At 43.7% G+C, this 15,385-nt stretch overlaps 2 protein-coding genes across 2 annotated transcripts in view; both read right to left on the minus strand.

Annotated features, from left to right (window-relative positions):
* The window catches only part of BCAS3 (BCAS3 microtubule associated cell migration factor), an 845,338-nt gene extending 842,312 nt beyond the window's left edge, over positions 1-3,026 (minus strand). Inside the window, 1 exon segment of the mRNA XM_070735381.1 lies at positions 2,940-3,026. The gene's annotated coding sequence lies outside the window, so the exon portion shown is untranslated.
* A 4,041-nt stretch (positions 3,027-7,067) lies between these two features.
* Positions 7,068-15,385, minus strand: part of PPM1D (protein phosphatase, Mg2+/Mn2+ dependent 1D) — a 39,912-nt gene continuing 31,594 nt past the window's right edge. Inside the window, exon 6 of the mRNA XM_070735382.1 lies at positions 7,068-8,644. Within this exon, the coding sequence (XP_070591483.1) occupies positions 8,093-8,644 (552 nt within the window). The 3' untranslated portion in view covers positions 7,068-8,092. The remainder of the gene's footprint in view (positions 8,645-15,385) is intronic.

The following is a 15,385-nucleotide window of genomic DNA, read 5'->3' on the forward strand; positions in this document are numbered from 1 at the left end:
AATATCTGGTCTCATCTATTAAGCCAAAGCATAATATCAATGGAAAATAATATTTGTAGCTCGGAGCTTATTGCTTTCTGAGTTGGGTTTTTTTCCTTGCAAACATCTTATTACCCAACCAGGTAATATCAGCAGTGCTAAAAGAGAGTAGAATTTGTTCTCATTACATTATAGCACTGATAATGTTACTTAGTAATGATGATGTTATCTAGTAATGAAACATTACCGAAACAAAACCACCAAGCTCAGAGGTCACCAAGAACCCCACAATCCTAGAATTACTTGTTGGATTCTAATATATAGTACATTTATGCGACATGCTACGGCATGATTGATCAATCACCTATAGCCAGTTGTGGGCTCCTGTCGGTACGGCTAATTCTGTACAGCTCTGCAGTTCTGGTGCGTGAGCAGGGGTTTGAGTGCAAATTTGCTTCCTGCTCCTGTGCAGGTAGCAAAATCTCGCACAGGGATGTACGTGCTCGCCTGTTTTGGTGAGGTTTTTGGCGCAGAAGCACGTGCAGCAGCAGAAAACCTTGCTGAAACACATGTGCACATGCCAGGGCTACACACAATTAGCCATATCGGCAGGACCCCACCACTTCCTGATTTTATAATATCATGCTAAACTGTAAATAAACTAACCATATCACACCTTAGTCCCTTGTTGTCGACTATATCGTATGTGTAGTTTTTAATCAGACTCCTGTTAAGAACTTTATAAATTCAATATACAGGTAGTCCTTGACTTACAACTATCCATTTAGTGACTGTTTAATGTTACATCAGCACTGGAAAAAGTGACTCATGAAAGTTTTTCACACTTACAACATCTCTGTGGTCACGTGATCAGAATTCAGATGCTTGGTAACTGGCTCATATTTCTGACAGGTGAAGTCTTCCAGAGACATTTTTCGCAACATTCTGACAACTAAAGACAATGGGGAAGCCAGATTCACTTAACAACCATTATGACTAACTAAACAACGGCAGTGATTCGCTTCACAACTGTGGCCAGAAAGATGGTAAAGCCAGATCTCGTCCCAGCATTAGGGATAGTAAAATAAAAGGAAGAAGATTGAAATTATGCAATATTCTGCATCTGTACAGGTAATCCTTAACTCATGACCACCACTGACACCCAGATGTCATTACACCCATGCTAAACATAAATAACACGTCCAAGTCAACAAATGTCTTGCATAGCAACAAAAAATTTAGGCTCAATTGCAGTCCTAAGGCTACCTGTAAATACACACACACAAAACCACTGGAACAGCTTGTCAGCAGAGGTTGTGAATGCCCCAACAGTCAACATTTTCAAAAAGAGATTGGACTGCCATCCAGCTGGGGCGGTGTAGGGTCTTCTGCACGAGCAGGGGGTTGGACTAGATGACCTGCAACTCTAATCAATCAATATAGAGCCTTGGTGGCAGTGAAGGGCTACCAAACTTTTTACTACCACCCTGTGGGCGTGGCTTATGCAGGACGCCCTGCATTTTCTTTCAACATTTTTCAGTGCAAAATGTGCTCTGGGGTGGAGCTCCATTTTCGCTACCCCACTGCGTTTCCCCCCCATCCGAGCAGCAGCCCACCCCTGCTTGTATTTGTATTTTGTATTTATATTTATTAGATTTGTATGCCGCCCCCCTCCGTAGACTCGGGGCGGCTCACAACAGTGATAAAAAACGGTACATAGAGACAAATCTAATAATTAAAATCTAAAATAGCAATTATACATATAAAAAAATCTAAAAAACCCTTGGTGGCACAGTGGTTAGAGCGCAGTACTGCCAGCTACTTCTGCTGATTATCGGCTGCCAGCAGTTTGGCAGATCGAATCTCAGTAGGCTCAAGGTTGACTCAGCCTTCCATCCTTCCAAGGTGGGTAAAAGGAGGACCCAGATTGTTGGGAACAATATGCTGGCTCTCTGTAAACCGCTTAGAGGGGACTGTAAAGCACTGTGAAGCGGTATATAAGTCTAAATGCTATTGCTAATCAATCAATCATTAAAATACATGAAGAAAAATGAACAATTTCTTCCTAAAGTGAAAAGAAAGAAAGCTGCCACCACTTCAATGTCTGGCCGTCCAGTTCAATTCAATTTATTAGATTTGCATGCCGCCCCTCTCCGTAGACTCGTTGTTGCCCTGTGATAATTTTAATATGATTAAAAAAAATACAAAACAGAGTAACAGTTGGAAGGAACTCTGGAGGTCTTCTAGTCCAATCTCCTGCAATGATAATTTTAATAAATGATAAAGAAAAAAAATACAAATAATAACAGGGAAGGGACAAATAATAACAGGGAAGTCCAACCTCCTCCTAAAGCAGATTATCAGTTACTGTCAATTATTCACCTACATTTATTAAAATTAGATTTCCCCTGGAAAGGGGGTGTCCTTTAAATCAGGGGTCTTCAACCTTGGCCCCTTTAAGACTTGTGGACTTCAACTCCCAGAATTCCTCAGCCAGCGTTGCTGGCTGAGGAATTCTGGTAGTTGAAGTCCACAAGTCTTAAAGGGGCCACGGTTGGAGACCCCCTGCTCTATGTTGCCACAGCCATGACGGCAGAAGGAAGAAGGCCCGTGCCCCATATTTGGCAGCCCTCACAAGGCTCAGCATGATGGGTTTTGGGGGCAATGGCTGCCTCTGAGGCTGGCCTACCTGGCAGGGCTGCCGTGAGGGGGTGTAAAAAGGGGCGTGGAAGGAGAAGGCAATCTCGGGAGACCTTTAAATCTTCAGCCTTAAAGCCGCCTCAGTCACGTGTCTCCCCAACTCTCCACATACACACACACATCAAATTGGCTCCCTCACACACGCGCGCGCGACCCTCCCCTCAAAATTCCTGTCAGCCCGGCTCCCCCTCTCCCGCCCTCACAAGCCCCACCCACCGCTCGCGCTTCCCGCAATTTTCCACCCCTCCCTCCCTCTTTACCTGCTGCTGTTGAACAACCTGGCTTTTCTGCCCCCCTGCTCCCCGGCAATATTTGGGACCCTCTCACCGGCCGCCGCTCCTACAGCCAATGACCGGCAAGGGAAGGCGGGCTCTGTGCGGCCGTCGAATCCAATCAGCAAAGGCAGCAGGGCAGTCGGCAACAACCTCCGGGGGTGGTTGACCCTCTCGCTCTCGCTCTCTCACCGACTCTCTTTCCTTCTTGCCCAATCGCTGCAACTAAGCTAGGTTGAGAACGCTGGGGGATGCTTTTGACTCTTCCACCTGGGGAAGGGGGAGGGGGAGAAGAGTTGTTTACATCCGGGCCTCAAAGGAGGAGGCGGTGCTCGACGGGTAATGAAGCCGGTGAGGAGAGAGCCAATGGGATTCGGGATTGTCGGATATACGTAAGCCACACCCACCAGTGACGAATAGGGAAGGTTGTTTACCGCTTTCCACTCGGGAAGGGGCAAACTGAGGATCGTGTGACGTCTCGCGGCGGCTTGTCGCGATGACGTAAAAAGTGAAGACCTTTCAGGACTGTAGAGATAGAAAAGTGTAGAGGGAACAAAACGAGGTCTGATAAGGTAGCCTTTTTTAAAACACCAGGATATGAACTTGTGAAAAGGTCTTAATTTTCATAAAATTAAGGGCTGTTAATTTATAAAATACTCATTTGGTTGGTAAATCCACAGTAAATGAATTTAAACATGCCTGGGATAAACATATATCCATCCTAAGATAAAATAATAAAATGAACAATAAAATGTTGTTAGCCGCTCCGAGTCCATGGAGAGGGGTGGCATACAAATCTAATAAATTATTATTATTATTATTATTATTATTATTATTATTATTATTATTATTATTATTATTACAGGATATAGTATAAGGGCAGACTAGATGGGCCAGGAGGTCTTTTTCTGCCGTCAATCTTCTATGTTCCTATGAGAGGAGAGCAGCGGAAATCTATGGGCCGGTCCTCGGGATGGAAAAGCCACCACTGCTAGCGAAGTCCCACCTGAGCTCTGGGGGGAAAAGGCAACGGGCTGGAGATGAGTAGGTGTGACAGACAACTATTCATCTCCCTGCTACAGACTTGTTAGCCTGAGGTAAAAGATATTTTTCTTGCCACGGCTGCTGGCACTCCTAATAAAGGAATCATTGCTTCAACTACAGAGAGTTTGTTGTGTTTGAGGTCAGAACAGGAGGACTGAGCTAGTAGGGAATGAGCTTCAAGAGGATGGATGAGTGCTGTGGTTAGCTCTGGCCCAGCTCCTGCCCCAAGGACTGTGGATGTGGGGGAGACATCCACATGCTGCAGGCCTGTTTTGCCCCCCCCCCCCCGGTGGAATCTGCTGATGAAGGCTCCTCTGACCAAGAAGACATGAGTGACAGGGAGGAGGAGAGTGTGGCAGACAGCTCAGAAGGAGATCAATTATCTAGCTCCTCCTTGGATTCATAATTGATTGGCACTCTGCTTCCGTTCCCAATTCCAACATTTCCCTCCTGAACCTTATTTAACCCTTTCACATTGTTGTGGTTAGCTCTGGCCCAGCTCCTGCCCCAAGGACTGTGGATGTGGGGGAGACATCCACATGCTGCAGGCCTGTTTTGCCCCCGGTGGAATCTGCTGATGAAGGCTCCTCTGACCAAGAAGACATGAGTGACAGGGAGGAGGAGAGTGTGGCAGACAGCTCAGAAGGAGATCAATTATCTAGCTCCTCCTTGGATTCAGAACAAGAGTTAATGATACAGCCACACATGCGGAGAGCGATGCATAGGCAACAACTGAGAGATTATTATCATAGAAAATGAGGCCACCTGTGGTTGGGTGGGGCTGTGGTCATTAGTGAGGCTGCTATAAATAGCAACCTGTGGGTTTGGCCATTGTGGAGGATTATCTGATCGTTGTGTTTTATGATTGCTTTACTGACTTTGGCCTTTTGTGTGCTGATTTTTCCCCACTTTGAAACTAAACCAGAGCAAAGTGTGTTTCACTTTGTGAAAGAAGGACTGTGAATTGCCTCACAGCTGCAAGCTAAGTATCACAGAACTGATAAGGGACTTGTACAAATTACCAATTTGTTTGGAGACAAGTGCTGTTTGCTATACAAAAAAAGTGCTCTGTTTATTTGCATTTTCGGTATAAAGAACATTGTTTTAAATTTTCAAACGTGTGTGTGTGTGAAATTGTATCTGTGCATTTTTGGGAGGATTCTACCAGAGAGCTCGACAGAACAGGTGAGGATAAAACAAGATAGTCAACAAGGAATAATCAATGATTGATAGTGGACTGAACTTCAAATCTTGTCAATCAGTGCAAGAAGATATCCATTGAGGTGATGTGATCACAGAGAATGAATATGGATGGTTCTTGATGGATATTTTGTGTAAGCAATATCACTTAGAATTATATACCGCTTCAGTGCTTTACAGTCCTTTCTAAGGGGTTTACAAAGTAAGCATTTTGCCCCCAACAATCTGAGTCCTCGTTTTACCGACCTCAGAAGCACAGAAGGCTGAGCCGATGAGAATCGAACTCCTGGCAGTGAGCAGTGTTACCCTGCAATACTGCGTTCTAACCACTGCCTGGTTAGAATGGCTCATACAAAGGCATTGTATGTAGCAGTGGATGGATACAGCAGAAAGAAGGAAGAGAAATGTCTGTTGAATGGATTGGTGTGAACTATCTCCTTTCTTTTTTTCATCTCTAAGGGAAACCTAGAATCAGGTTCCACTCCTAACCCAAGAATCGCAGAATGCGGCCGCAAGAGCAGTCATGGGCTTCCCTAGGTATGCCCATATTTCATCAACACTCCGCGGCCTGGACTGGCTGCCGATCAATTTCCGGTCACAATTCAAAGTGTTGGTAATGACCTATAAAGCCCTACATTGTATCGGACCAGAATACCTACGAGACCGACTTCTGTCGCACGAATCCCAGTGGCTGATTAGGTTCCACAGAGGTGGCCTTCTCCGGGTCCCGTTGACTAAACAATGTTGGCTGGCGGGGCCCAGGGGAAGAGCCTTCTCTGTGGCAGCCCCGGCCCTCTAGAATCAACTCCCTCCAGAGATTCAAACCGCCCCCACCCTCCTTGCCTTCCGTAAAATGTTGAAGACTCATCTCTGTCGCCAGTCGTGGGGATGATTACTTCCTCCCTTCATTGTTTTTTCTGACCTCGGTAGTATGATTAATTGGGTTGAATGTGTAAGAGTGTGTAGTTTTGATTTTATGATATTGATTATGTTATGTTAATGTTTTTAATTGACTTTTTAAATTTTAATATTAGATTTGTAATGTATTGTACTACTGCTATGTTGTGAGCCGCTCCGAGTCTTCGGAGAGGGGCGGCATACAAATCTAATACATTATTATTATTATTATTATTATTATTATTATTATTATTATTATTATTTGTCACGACACAAGGAGAGAGAGACAAATGAAAGAGACATGAATAGTTGGATGGGTGGATGGATATGTAGATTGAGACGGAGATAAATGAGAGAGGGATGAGGGAGATAAATGAGAGGGAGAGATATTTTTCCTTCTAACTTTATTGTTCTGTTGAAAGATTTGTCTGTACAGTGTTCCCTCGATTTTCACGGGTTCGAACTTCACAAATAGCCTATACCACGTTTTTTCAAAAAATATTAATTAAAAAATACTTCACGGTTTTTTTCCTATACCACGGTTTTTCCCGCCTGATGACATCATACATCATCACCAAACTAATAATTTTTGCAATTAAATAACAAAAAAAATAATTATTGTTAATAAATAATTATGTTTATAAATATCAGAATCACTAAGTGTCTTATTCAATGGTGAGTACCAGTAATAATGGTGAGTAAATGGTTGCTAAGGGAATGGGAAGTGGTAATTTAGGGGTTTAAAGTCTTAAGGGATGGCTTGTGATACTGTCCATAGCCAAAAATGGTGTATTTACTTCCGCATCTCTACTTCGCGGAAATTCGACTTTCGCGGGCAGTCTCGGAACGCATCCCCCGCAAAAATCGAGGAAACTCTGTATATTAAAGAAAAAAATTCTTTCAAAAACAAATTATAGTAAACCTGAGCTGCAGCTATGTTTTAAAATAGTTTTCAAAAATCAGAAAGCACCCACAGGTTTTTAAGCACTTTTATTTTATAGTAGGTATACAACAACAACATATGCAAAGAAAAACTAGAAAACTAACCCAATAACTTAAAAATCTCTGGTGGTCACCTTTAGTGAGCCCTCGATGGTTGTAATAGTAAAATATTTCATATGTCCATAAAGGAATGTATCATAATTCCAAATATATCATCAAGAGAACTTCAAAAAGCAGCTCCCAAGAATTGGGAGCTCAAGAATTGATGGAGAAAAACTTTTTGTTTAACTAAAATACTGGCCCTTGAACAAACAAACAAGCAATCAATCAAAACCCAAATGCAAATACAGCCAGACCTAAAGTACTGCATAGTATTTTAATTAATTTAATTAAAACACAAGAACCCAGCTATACAGCTGTTATAAAAGCTCAACATCTTCTCAGCACACATTTCATTCTGAATAGACAAATCTAAAAGTTAATAAAAGGAAGAAAATAGACCTACTATTGTATTCTCTAATAGAGCGCATTCCAGGCAAAATGTATTAAGTACTACGAAAATACGTATCTCCCATTCTGTTTTCAATAATTTACTTTTGTTAAAAAGTTGTGAGGTCATCACAGAATGGTTATACAAATTAATTACTTTGTACTAAATTAACCCCCCCCAGCCATATTTAAAAAATAAAGCAGCATCCCAACGCAAGTTTTATATTGTTTTGTTATTTTTACCTTTGTTCTAACAATAGATGCAAGTACCCAGGGAAAGAGACTACAAGTTGTATGAAGGAATATAAATTTACGCATATATATATATATATTTTACACCATCCTCTTTATCCTCCTAAGAACGTCTAGAAAATTCACAGTTAAATTACAGGGGGGCAGAAGGTTGGTATAAAGCTGTCTCAATTTACTCTCCTTCTTCTACTTTAAAAAATAATAATGATTTTCCCACCCCCACCCCTTAATAAAAGGGAGCAGAGAACAGAACTGCAGCTTTAAATTCTCGGCCAATCTCCAGATTGGGTTGGAATTCTGGATGAGATGAAGAAGGTTCAGAAAACACACAGAGCTTTCCTAGTTTGGTGGAGTAAGGGACTCCCTAACGTTTTCTGTCCTCGTACGCTTCGGCGCATGGCCAGCCTGCTGGTGATTTTATGCTGGGGGGCGGGCGGAAGGCTTTCGGGCTGCCCGCCAACAGTTTGGGTCAGGTTGCGTCTTGATTTCTTCACCACGGGCCCTGAGTTGGATTCTTCCAATGTCCTTTTGAAGCTGGCCACTGATAGAGTCCTCTCCGCTTCCTGTACCTTGGAGGCGACACTCGGGGTGACCTTGAAGGATTTGGGATCCGGCCCCACATGCCTGGCGTTGGAGGGAGACAGAGTCCCAGGGGGGCTTCGACCGAATGAGTCGTGCGCCCGCAATCCGGGCGCTTTGCCACCCCCCTTCTCGTCCGGCAGCACCGCCTCTCTCGAGCAAGCTTCATTGTCCTTCGTCACTTCGCCGTCTTGCTCTGGACGTCTGTCCGACACGTCAGGACTGCTGCAGGAGAATAAAGGGAGACCTTCCGAGGAACTCAACCGGGGCCATAAGTCATCTCCTACGACCTGATGGGATTAAAGAAAATAAAGAAATGTCAGATTATTCCTGAACTGGGAGAGCCAATGGTAACAAGGTCAGCCGGTGAACAGGCATAGCAACTAAGTCAGCCAAGCTAAGCACATCTCTGAGTCTGTGCAGAGAATCGAAACTGAAGCTGGAAAGTTGGGCGTGGCTTAGCCCACTCTGTTCTCTCAGTCCACTCTGAAATGACACTGACTGTTCTCTCCTGCCTGTGCGCTTGCTTGTAACTGCTTGAAGAAGAATCTACATTGGTATTGTATCTATACTGCTCAAAAATAATAAAGGGAACCTTTAAAAAACACGATATAACTCCAAGTAAATAAGCCGGGGTGGCGCAGCAGGTAGAGTGCTGTAATGCAGGCCACTGAAGCTGACTGTAGAGCTGAAGGTCAGCGGTTCAAATCTCACCACCGGCTCAAGGTTGACTCAGCCTTCCATCCTTCCGAGGTGGGTAAAATGAGGACCCAGATTGTGGGGGCAATAGGCTGGCTCTGTTAAAAAGTGCTATTGCTAACATGTTGTAAGCCGCCCTGAGTCTAAGGAGAAGGGCGGCATAAAAATCAAATAAATAAATAAATAAAATAAAATTAAATAAATAAATCAATCAATCAAACTTCGGTGAAATCAAACTGTCCACTTAGGAAGCAACACTGATTGACAATCAATTTCACATGTTGTCAGCACCTTCAACTTTGTACAGAACAAAGTATTCAGTGAGAATATTTCTTTCATTCAGATCTAGGATGTGTTCTTTTGAGAGTTCCCTTTATTTTTTTGAGCAGTGTATACATATACATGTATATAACGTTTTTTCAGGGTGTCCAGGGGGAAATTCCCTGATATTTCCCTGAAACTTGCAATCTAGTTAAGGCATAGATGACGGTCGCAGATGACGTCACACCAAACGGCTAAGCCGTGGAGAAATATCAGTAGCTGAGGAAGCCAGTTCCTGCCAGTTATGCTCATTTTTGCTTGACTCTGCCAGGCAGCGCAATCCGTGTTGTTTTTTTACATGATTTCCCCCTGACTTTTAAACATTTTAATCCAGTTTGTTTTTTCCCCCCTGATTAATTTCACTTTTTTTCACGAATTCCTTGATAATTCTCTAATATTTCCCATACCGCTGATTTCCCTGATAATTCCCCGGTTTCCAGGTTTGCTGGACACCTTGTTTTTTTATTTAAATGAATCCTGCTGCATCAGTCTGCCTGTGTGTGCTTTATGGATTTTATTTATTTATTTATTGGATTTGTATGCCGCCCCTCTCCGTAGACTCGGGGCAGCTAACAACAGTAACAAAAAACAGCATGTAAATCCAATACTGTACTAAAACAACTAAAAAACCCTTATTATAAAACCAAACATCCATACATGCAAACATTACCATGCATAAATTGTAAAGGCCTAGGGGGAAAGAATATCTCAGTTCCCCCATGCCTGACGGCAGAGGTGGGTTTTCAGGAGCTTACGAAAGGCAAGGAGGGTGGGGGCAATTCTAATCTCCGGGGGGAGTTGGTTCCAGAGGGCCGGGGCCGCCACAGAGAAGGCTTTTCCCCCTGGGCCCCGCCAAACGACATTGTTTTGTTGACGGGACCCGGAGGAGGCCCACTCTGTGAGACCTAACCGGTCGCTGGGATTCGTGCGGCAGAAGGCGGTCTCGTAGATACCCTGGTCCGGTGCCATGAAGGGCTTTATAGGTGATGACCAACACTTTGAATGGTGACCGGAAACTGATCGGCAACCAATGCAGACTGCGGAGTGTTGGTGTTACATGGGCATTTTTGGGGAAGCCCATGATTGCTCTCGCAGCTGCATTCTGCACGATCTGAAGTTTCCGAACACTTTTCAAAGATAGCCCCATGTAGAGAGCGTTACAGTAGTCGAACCTCGAGGTGATGAGGGCATGAGTGACTGTGAGCAGTGACTCCCGGTCCAAATAGGGCCGCAACTGGTGCACCAGGCGAACCTGGGCAAACGCCCCCCTCGCCACAGCTGAAAGATGTTTCTCTAATGTGAGCTTTTCTGCAACAAACTCTGTTAAAATGAGAAACACACATTTCCATTTCAGAGATTCCTTTCAGTTTCATGGAGAAAAAAGGACCAGGGGGCTTTCGCAACGCAGAGGGGGGTCAGCCAGTTCTCCAGAACACCTGAAGGCAGGTATGTATCCTGGCAGGTATGTATCCTGATTAAAGGCAACTGTCCGAGGAGCTGTGGGCAGATGGCATAAATTCTTGGGCAAGTTGCCACCCATATCAGAATACCTTCCCCACATTGTGGCTCTGTCCATCCTGGAACTGATGATGTTACATAGTTGGGTCATGAAATGTCTATAAGAAAATCTCCAAGAACCCTAAACAAACATAATTAGGAGACCGGAAGCTAAAATATATGAATGACACTTGCAAGAATTGGGTATGTCTTGTTTTCATGAAAAGAAGGATTAGGAGTGACACGATAGCAGTGTTTCCATATTTGAGGGGTTGCCCCAAAGAAACATAGAAGACTGATGGCAGAAAAAGACGTCATGATCCATCGAGTCTGCCCTTATACTATTTCCTGTATTTTATCTTAGGATTGATATAGGTTTATCCCAGGCTTGTTTAAATTCAGTTACTTTGGATTTACCAACCACGTCTGCTGGAAGTTTGTTTCAGTAAAATAATATTTTCTCATGTTGCTTTTGATCTTTCCCCCAACTAACTTCAGATTGTGTCCTCTTGTTCTTGTGTTCACTTTCCTATTAAAAACACTTCCCTCCTGGACCTTATTTAACCCTTTAACATATTTAAATGTTTCGATCATGTCCCCCTTTTCCTTCTGTCCTCCAGACTATACAGATTGAGTTCATTAAGTATTTCCTGATACGTTTTATGCTTAAGACCTTCCACCATTCTTGTAGCCCGTCTTTGGACCCGTTCAATTTTGTCAATATCTTTTTGTAGGTGAGGTCTCCAGAACTGAACACAGTATTCTAAATGTGGTCTCACCAGAGCTCTATATAGCGGGATCACAATCTCCCTCTTCCTGCTTGTTATACCTCTAGCTATGCAGCCAAGCATCCTACTTGCTTTTCCTACTGCCCGACCACACTGCTCACCCATTTTGAGACTGTCAGAAATCACTACCCCTAAATCCTTCTCTTCTGAAGTTTTTGCTAACACAGAACTGCCAATGCAATACTCAGATTGAGGATTCCTTTTCCCCAAGTGCATTATTTTACATTTGGAAACATTAAACTGCAGTTTCCATTGCTTTGACAATTTATCTAGTAAAGCTAAATAATTTACCATATTACAGACCCCTCCAGGAATATCAACCCTATTGCACACTTTAGAGTCATCGGCAGGGAGGGAGTCAAACTATTCTCCAAAGAACTTGAAGGCAGGACAAGAAGCAACGGATAGAAACCCATCAAGGAGAGAAGCAAACTAGAATTGAGGAGAAATTTCTTGCTAATGGGAACAATGAATCAGTGGGACAGCTTGCCCCCAGAACTTGTGAGTGCTCCAAAATTGGACATTTTTAAGAGATTGGACAACCATTTGTCTGAAATGGTGAAGGGTTTCCTGCCTGAGCTGGGAGTTGGTCTGGAAGACCTCTAAGGTCCTTTCCTACTCTGTTATTCCGTTGTGTAATACAGTGGTACCTCTACCTACAAACACCTCTACTTACAAACTTTTCTAGATAAGAACCGAGTGTTCAAGATTTTTTTGCCTCTTCTCAAGAACAATTTTCCACTTACAAACCTGAGCCTCTATAACTGTAACCGGAAAAGGCAGGGAGAAGCCTCCCTGGGGCCTCTCTAGGAATCTCCTGGGAGGAAACAGGGCCGGAAAAGGCGGAGGAGAAGCCTCCGTGGGGCCTCTCTAGGAATCTCCTGGGAGGAAACAGGGCCGGAAAAGGCGGGGAGAAGCTTCCGTGGGGTCTCTCTAGGAATCTCCTGGGAGGAAACAGGGCCGGAAAAGGTGGGGAGAAGCCTCCATGAGGCCTCTCTAGGAATCTCCTGGGAGGAAACAGGGCCAGAAAAGGCGGGGAGAAGCCTCCGTGGGGCCTCTCTAGGAATCTCTTGGGAGGAAACAGGGCCAGAAAAGGCGGGGAGAAGCCTCCATGGGGCCTCTCTAGGAATCTCTTGGAAGGAAACAGGGCCGGAAAATGTGGGGAGAAGCCTCCATGGGGCCTCTCTAGGAATCTCTTGGGAGGAAACAGGGCCTCCACCCTCCCTGTGGTTTCCCCAATCGCACGCATTATTTCCTTTTACATTGATTCCTATGGGAAAAATTGCTTCTTCTTACAAACTTTTCTACTTAAGAACCTGGTCACGGAACGAATTACGTTCGTAAGTAGAGATATCACTGTAATTCTTTCCCCCTCCCTAAGAGGGTTGGATGGGTGTCAACAGGCTCAGACGTAACCCAGACAAGAACCTAGTGGGTGTGGCACTGCCTCCTAAAGACTGTATCGACTGTCCATCTTTGGCTCGGAGAGGGGGTTGAAATTGTCCCCCTCAGAATGGGTCTGCAACTTGCGTGTCCTCCTAGACCAGGCATAGGCAAACTTGGCTCTTCTATGACTTGTGGACTTCAACTCCCAGAATTCCTGAGCCAATCATGCTAGCTCGGGAATTCTGGGAGTTGAAGTCCGCATGTCATAGAAGAGCCAACTTTGCCGACCCCTGTCCTAGACCCACAGCTAATATCAGACCAACATTTAACAGCTGTGGCTAGGTTAGCTACATGAGAATTATTATTTTTGTGTGAACTCCCATCTGTGTGAACGGATGTGTCTTATGAACTCAGAAACCTGGGTTAAATTGAGTAAAGCAGAGGTCTTCAAACCTGGCAACTTTAAGACTTGTGGACTTCAACTCCCAGAATTCTCCAGCCAGCAGTCAACTTTAAGACTTAAAGTTGGGGTTGCAAAGTGACCGTGGAGATACTGCAAACCATCATGTATGCAAGGACCGGTTGTCAATCACTTTTTTTCAGTGCCATCGGAATCCCAGCGACCGGTTAGGTCCCACAGAGTGGGCCTCCTCCAGGTCCCGTCAACAAAACAATGTCGCTTGGCGGGGCCCAGGGGAAAAGCCTTCTCTGTGGCGGCCCCGGCCCTCTGGAATCAACTCCACCTCGGAGATTAGAACTGCCCCCACCCTCCTTGCCTTTCGTAAGCTCCTTAAAACCCACCTCTGTCGTCAGGCATGGGGGAACTGAGATATTCTTTTCCCCTAGGCCTTTACAATTCATGCATGGTATGTTTGTTTGTATGGATGTTTAGTTTTACAATAAGGGTTTTTTAGTTGTTTTTAGTATTGGATTTACATGATGTTTTTTATTACTGTTGTTAGCCGCCCCGAGTCTACGGAGAGGGGCGGCATACAAATCCAATAAATAAATAAATAAATAAATAAATAATAGTTGCTCAACAAATGACCCAAGAAATTTCACATTCTCCTGTAGGTTCAGTTATTATTATTATTATTATTATTATTATTATTATTATTAATTAGATTTGTATGCCGCCCCCTCTCCGTAGACTCTGTCTTCAATGCCACTACCCTCCCCCCCATGACAGGCATGGGATCCTTGTGGACCCTGGCTGGGTGGAGCGGCCCAATTTGAACCTACTGATCTAAAGATGGACCCCCTCTCTGCCATCCCACCAAAGATAAAATAGAATTCTTTATTGGTCAAGTGTGATTGCACACACAATGAATTTGTCTTTGGTGCATATTTGAAGCTTCTGCTTTAGTGTATTTTCGGGTTTAAATTGTGAACAGACAGTCCTCAACTTACGACCACAACGAGACCAAAATTACTGTTGCTAAGTGAGACATTTGTTCAGTGTGTGTTGTCCCGTTTTAGGACAACCAGGATACCTGCTAAGTGGAGTTGTTACATTAGTAACACAATGGGTTAAATGAATCTAGCTTTCCCATTGGCTTGTCAGAAGGTCACAAAAAGTGGTTTACATGAGGCTGGGGCACTGCCACCGTTATAATTATGAGTCAGTTACCAAATGTCTGAATTTTGATCATCGTGGTCATAAGCGTGAAAAATAATCGTAAGTAGGTTGTCCAGTTTCTTCTTAAAAACTCCAATGTTGGAGATAGTTAAGGAACTGTAAACGTTATATACATATATAGTTGTGAAGATAAGGGCACAGGGCAATAGGAATAAGCACAGCTTATTTGCTTGAATAAGCAATACACATGGTCCTTGACTTACGACCACGGTTGAGCTCAAAATTTTATTTATTTATTTATTTATCTATTTATTTATTGGATTTGTATGCCGCCCCTCTCCGAGGACTCCGGGGACACTTATGTTGTTAAGTGAGAGAGTTATTAAGTGAGTTTTGTCCCACTTCCTGCTCTAGTTTTTAAGTGAAAACTAGTTTGAAAATTCCCTGATATTTCCCTGAAACTTGCGATCTGTAGTTAAGGCGCGGTCGTAGATGACGTCATACCAAACGGCTAAGCCGTGGAGAAATATCGGTAGCTGAGGAAGCAAGTTGTTGCCATTGTTGCTCATTTTTGCTTGACTCTGCCAGCGCGATCCGTGGGGGGGTTTTTTTACATCATTTTTCCCTGACTTTTAAACATTTTAATATAGTTTGTTTTTTCCCCTTGATTTATTCCAGTTTTTTCAAAAATTCCCTGATATTTCCTGAACCGCCAATTTCCCTGATAATTCCCTGATATTTCCTGAACCGCCGAGTTACCT

The sequence above is a fragment of the Erythrolamprus reginae genome, chromosome 1 (assembly GCF_031021105.1).
Source record: "Erythrolamprus reginae isolate rEryReg1 chromosome 1, rEryReg1.hap1, whole genome shotgun sequence".
Classification (NCBI taxonomy): Eukaryota; Metazoa; Chordata; class Lepidosauria; order Squamata; family Dipsadidae; genus Erythrolamprus; species Erythrolamprus reginae.